Source organism: Falco rusticolus, chromosome 2, assembly GCF_015220075.1.
Source record: "Falco rusticolus isolate bFalRus1 chromosome 2, bFalRus1.pri, whole genome shotgun sequence".
Lineage (NCBI taxonomy): Eukaryota > Metazoa > Chordata > Aves > Falconiformes > Falconidae > Falco > Falco rusticolus.
Window position 1 is genome coordinate 57,175,875 of NC_051188.1, and position 6,000 is coordinate 57,181,874.

Consider the following 6,000-nt stretch of genomic DNA (forward strand, 5'->3'; position numbering starts at 1 on the left):
GACTGTATGAAGATACGATTATTTCAGCCTTCAAATACTTAAACCTATTTTATATGTCCAAATCAAAAAGGAGAATTGCACAGAACAATCTGGGGATCACTCAGATTTCATCCCGTTTTCCCATATCTCAAGTTTCTTCTGTACAACATTAATTTCAGCATAGGGGAGACAACTTTTGCTGTGTTAGTTGGTATATTCAAACATTTTCATTATCTGCATATTTGATATGGGTATTTTATTAACAGGTAGGCAAAAGCAGATCAAATCTGGTATGCCAAACATTCTCTTAATTATTAGCTTACTGTCTTTAAGCATCAGCTTAATTTAATAAATGGCAGAAAGCATTGTTTTGTCACTGAGACAATTTATCATTAACATATCATTGAGCAAGACAACACAAACACTTCCTGAAGTCCTACTGATCTGTATGCAACATGCTTAGTGTAACTCATCACCACTTAAAGAGACCACTTCCAATTATGCACAATAATAAAACTGCATTGAAAACCGCTCTTGGTAAGATTGCTGGCTTAAGAGACAGACTTATCCCCATAAGTCTTCCTCCCCAGACATAAATGTATTTGGACAGCCCGAGGCACCACATTAACTCATATCTGAAGTCAAATGATATTCAGCAAGGATGCTACTGTCAAGCAAAATACAACAAGAATTAAACCCAAATAATCAATACTATGTGCCTTATACCCCATTGAAAAGCTGATTGCCAAATACGAAGTTTTCAGTTCAGCCAACCAAACTGTATGTATTGGTTCAGCAAACTAAATCTAACAAGAAGAACATATGAGATGTCAAATGCTGACAAGGTAGCTTGCTTCATTCTGTGATGAAAACTAGCTTGGCCAACCACATCTGCTTAATGTTTGTTTACTACTCAGCTAAGCTAGTCTGTCAGTTGGCTGAAAATCTCCGAGTTTTAGTTCCAATGAACAGCAATCTGAAAGTTGAAGGTATACCATGTTATTCTATTGACATGCTGTTTTCAGTCCTCTTCCATCAGTATGAACATTTATAAAGCAGAAAAGAAAAGTGTATTTTAGGAATGTGACCTAATAAACCTAAATGAAATTGGGAAATGCTGCTTTTTTTAAAAAAAAAAAAGTCTAGCAACACATTGTCTATGGTAAAAATGGATGGAACTGTTAAACAGTAGCCACAATAGCAAGTTAAAGAATCTACACAACCGCAGAGGTATTAGCAGTTCACTTTTACCTGCTACTGCAAGAAACAACTGGATGATTTGCTCACTACATTCTGCTGCGGAGCTGTGCCGTCAGAAGTGATTTTTGGTTGTACGTATCCAGACAGATCCCCCACCAAGAACTGCTAGTTTGAATTCATTCTTTCCTACCTCCAGATTCTACACTGCAAGCCTAGATAATGGAAAACAGCACCAGTACTTCTTCAGTATTGGAAAATTTCAGCATTTGCTCACAAGCAAGTGACCACAGTAAGATCACATTAGTTACCAATGCTGAAAAATGTTTTACCCAAGACATCTTGCTGATGACCCAGTTCAAAAATCCTGAGGAAGTGCTCTATCAAAGAGCTTTGAGAGGTAGCTTAGGAAAGAAAACAGGTCTTCTTTTCTTTAAAGCCACACATCTGCATGGAGTATTGCACAACTACTATAATAATGGTAAGAATCTATGTTCACCAGGTCAGCCTAAGAGATTTTTCAGATAATAAAAGCCAGAAACACCAACAGCTAAGAAACAGGTCAATCAGTCAAACTTACAGAAGTAAATATTTTTTTTGGCTTTTAAAGTAAAGAAAAATACTATCCCACCTAAACTCCTTTTAAGGAAGAAAAGAAAAAAAAAAAACCACCCACACCACAATTTCATTCCAAACATCACAATGCTCAACAAAAGAGTTACAGTACATTCAAAGGAGGAAGAAAAGGTAAGAAGGCAAAGGTAAACCTGCAATCACTAGCCTCCTGTTTCATGATTTAAACAGTTTGTGAGCAGGAACATAGGAGATGAGTGATAAAATGCACAGCATTTATGACAGTAGGAAAGACTTCACAGCAGAGGCAAACTATGGCTAAAACAAGAAGGTGAACTTCAGCCCAAGACTGTATGGGAGACAGATGGGGATTTTGCTCCATGCCTGAAGCTAACAGAGAATGATCAACCTGACATGAATGCTAAATTGCCACAAATAGTAAACCACTAGTTTTGCTTTCTAAAACAGTGATGGAAGACCTTATCCAGAATAAGACTGAGCCAGTACACCACTTCACACCATCACTTCTTTCACCTCCTTAAAATTCTGCAGAATATGCTGTTGTGGCAAAAATACTTGAAATGTTTGTGAATGCCATCCTATTATGTATTTGGTCAACCTGAATGAATTAAGGAATTTCATAATTATTTTCCAACTCATCTCATTGACACTAGCCATAAGCGAACTAAACAACTTCAGGGCAAGGGGGGGGCGGGGGGAGGGGGGTGTTTGTGGGCAGGCAGGCTTGCCAATTACTGCAAAAGAAACATTTCTTTATGTCATGAAAAAAACTAAATCCATTTCATGTTCACTCAGTATGAAAAATATCTTTAGAAATCTATCTCCTTCTTCCACTCTTCTCAGGAAAGAGTTCATCCCTGGAGAAGCATTAACATGTATTGGATGCTTATTACATGTATATAGCGTCTTGTGGAAAGCTGTTAGCATTAAGGTGGACCCTGACCTATGCATATTAGGTCTTATGTACCCCATGATCTACAGTTAAATAAAGAGTAAATTAATTTTAGAGGCATTGATTTATTAAAGGTATTAATTTCTGAATTACAGCTACAGCATTTGTTACTCTCAACACATCGCAGTGACAACGCTGTTCTGACAAGCAGTTTAAAGAAGCTAGACGAGACCACGCTTACTGAAGTGTGAGGCATGAGTGAAAAACAAATGACAGATTAGCTTTCACGAACCCCAGCACCAAAAACTGAACCTGCACAGAGTTAAGTGCTTATTGAAACGTTCCCCTTGGAGATAACAAAACCACATGGAAGACAAATGCATAGCATGAATAAGAGCCCCAGGTGACAAGCTCTGAAAAATCTTGCCGAGGCTGTTTAAGATGTCGTCACCTGGGTACAGCCAGGCCAAAAAACCCATCCCTTCCTCCCTCCCTCCGTCCCCAGTTCACCATCTAACACCTCCACGCAAATTTACTTTCAGCAGTTTAAATTAAATCAAGGCACCCGATCATGAACTGGCAAGAACAGCAACCACGCGCTAGCACAATGCGGACAGCAGGGACAACTATTAAAACATTCCTGCCACACCGGCCAGCACTCATCCCTCGCTCTGCACGACACAACGCGAACGGCGGTTTGGCTGTAAAGCGAGCAGGCAGTCGTAAGAGGAAAAACCACTTTCGCACCACTCTTTCCACACAGGCACGAAAGCGCTCCAGCCCAGCAGGGCCGAGCGCCAGCTGCACCCGCTCCACAGGTGGAGGATCCTGGAGGGCGGCGCGCAGGCCCCTCCGCCCGGCCTCCGGCGGGGGCCGCCGCCTCCCGCACCGCCGCGGGCCGTCCCGCGCCGCCTCACGGCGAGCAGAAGTTTGCGGCGGGGAGTGCGGGCGGGAGCACCCCACCGTGCCCGCCGGGCGCCGCATCCCATGGCGCCCGCCGCGCCGCTGCCGCTGGGAGCGTCCCCGCCCCGCCCGCGGCTGCGGCTGCACCCGCACCTCACCCCGCCCGCACCGCCGCTGCCTCACGGGCGGGCGAGGAGCCGCCAGCCAGGCACGGGGCCACGCCGCTTCTCCCCCCGCCGCCGTGACAGCCCGGGAGGGATCAAAGGGCCCGTCTCCTCCCGCAGGGCCGCCGCCTGCCGTGCGCCCGCGCCCCCCCCCGCAGCCCCGAGAGGCCCCGGCGGAGGCTCCCCGCGGCCGCAGCCCCGCCGGGGCCCCCGGCAGGCCGCCCCCGTGCTCACCAGCAGGACGGAGCCGCGCACCACCTCGGAGACGCTCTGCCGCAGCTCGGCCGCCGTGCCGGGCTTGCTCAGCGCCCGCGTGAACTTCCGAGTCTCCGGGGCCACCAGTGCCATGGCTGCCTCCGCGCCTCTCGGCCCGAGCCGCCCGCTGCCCTCACGGCCCGGCCGCCGGGCGGCCCCTCAGGCGGCGGGGGGCGGGCAGGGGGCGAGCCCCGCCGGCGGGCGCCGCAGCCGGTGCCGCTCCGGGCAGGTAGCCCCTCCCCGCGGAGCCGGCGCGCGCCGCGCCCCCAACCTCCACGCACAGCCGCGCGCCGCCGGGCGGGGGGAGCGGGGCGCCGCCGCGGAGGCCGATTGGCGCGGCCGCGAGCGGTGCGCAGGGGCGGGGCCGCGCGCGCGGCACGCCGAGGCCCCGCCCCTACCTGTTCCCGCGGCGCCTTTCCGATTGGGCGCCCGGTTACCTGCCCGGCCGCGACTCCCCACCCTCATTGGCTTAGCGCGCACCGGCCAAGGTGAGGGGTGGGGTCGGCTGGAGCCGGAAGTTCCCGCCCTTGCCGGGCAGGCCCCGCCCCCGCCGGGGCGGGCTGGGGCAGGCGGTGGCAGCGGCGGCGGCGGCCGCGGCAGCGTCCCGGGGGTGGCGGTGGCAGCGGCAGCAGCAGGCCCTGCGGTGGCAGCGGAGCGCCGTGCTCCTCTCGGGTCCCCCGGGGCGCGGCGGTGAGCGCGGCTCCGTTCGGCCCCGAGCGATGCCAGTCGCCGGTAAAGCGCGGCCCGGAGCAGTGATCGCCGCCTCCCCGTCCCGGGGATACACGGCCGCGAGCGGCGCGGGCTAAGGGGCGACCCTGCCCCGCCGCCGTGTGCCCTGCGCTGCCCCCTCGCCGTGCACTGCGCCAGCGGCTTCTGCTTGTGCTTATACCTGCGCCTGTACATCTGCACACGTACGTCCCCGGGCCTGTATGAGCACGTGATATAGCGAGAAAGTAAAAAAGTTGGGAAATGGTTGTTGAAGCTACAACAGGCGCAGTTCGGAGCGAGCCATTTCGCCACTGTAGAAGCATCTTGTCAGCAGCGCTGCTCCTGCATTCCAGTGAAACTTTGGTTTTGAGGTTTTCCTTTGTACGGTTTTTCTTCTCACAAATTGTTTCTATTTGTAGTAAAGTTGCATGAATGTGTGCAAGGCTTGAGCTTTTTCAATTACAGTGAAATCCTGAGAGACTGGTTAGCAGTACTGTTAAATTGGGAAGGTATGCAGGCATTAAACACTTTATGGCTGCGTTTAAATGCTTGGAGCGTTTGACAGCATTAGGGCTTGCACACCTTTGCCTTCTCAGGTGTCTTTTTGTATAAATTAAAACTGCTTTTCGACACTGATACATACAGTTTACCACTGATGGAGGGAGCAACGGAATGCTGTGCGCAAGGCAGAGCAGAGGCTTGATCACAAAGTGATTGTGCCTCAGGCTACGTACACAAGAAATGCCTGCTGGAGGAAGGGCCTGCTTCTTTGGATGCTTCACAGGTGCACCAGTAACTAATGAGACTCCAGATAATTGAGGCAATTATTCCAGAAAGACAAGATGAGAAGTCCAAATACACAAATGTGTAGCTTACACCGAGGGAGTTTTTTTCAGTAAAGGATCTTTTTGCAGATACTTTCGAGACCTGTATCAGAGGCTCATTTTTTCAAATACATGAGCTATGTTTTTTTAGTAGGATGTCTGTTCACAACTTGAGTGTTCATATTAGTTTATGCCTTCTTTAAGAAAGACAGAATGTGCAGAGAGGGAGACTTGCCACGTTCACTGAAGATAACCCGCGGTCCTGATTTCACAAATCCAAGACCTGCTGTGTTTATGAGTCACTGTTTAGTCTGATAAATCAGAAAATTGGGTAGTGGTGACACAGATTATCTGAATACAGAACTGGATGAGCGGCTATGTAAACATTTAGCTAGGGTAACTAGAATGAGCTATTTTAGGATTATATTTTTCAATCTCAATCTGTAGGATACGTCTAGATCTCAAACCTTCACAAGTAAACATG

The 6,000-nt window shown here is 49.8% G+C and overlaps 1 protein-coding gene across 4 annotated transcripts in view; it reads right to left on the reverse strand.

Moving 5' to 3' along the window:
* Nucleotides 1-4,428, reverse strand: part of DOCK9 (dedicator of cytokinesis 9) — a 129,026-nt gene extending 124,598 nt beyond the window's left edge. For 3 of the 4 annotated variants that reach the window (XM_037376691.1, XM_037376688.1, XM_037376684.1), the window contains exon 1: nt 3,964-4,427. In XM_037376691.1, coding sequence (XP_037232588.1) covers nt 3,964-4,077 — 114 coding nt within the window. In that variant the 5' untranslated portion in view covers nt 4,078-4,427. Of the gene's footprint in view, nt 1-3,963 lie in introns of all 4 variants that reach the window. The other variant, XM_037376673.1, reaches the window with a different exon arrangement.
* Nucleotides 4,429-6,000: the final 1,572 nt, after the last annotated feature.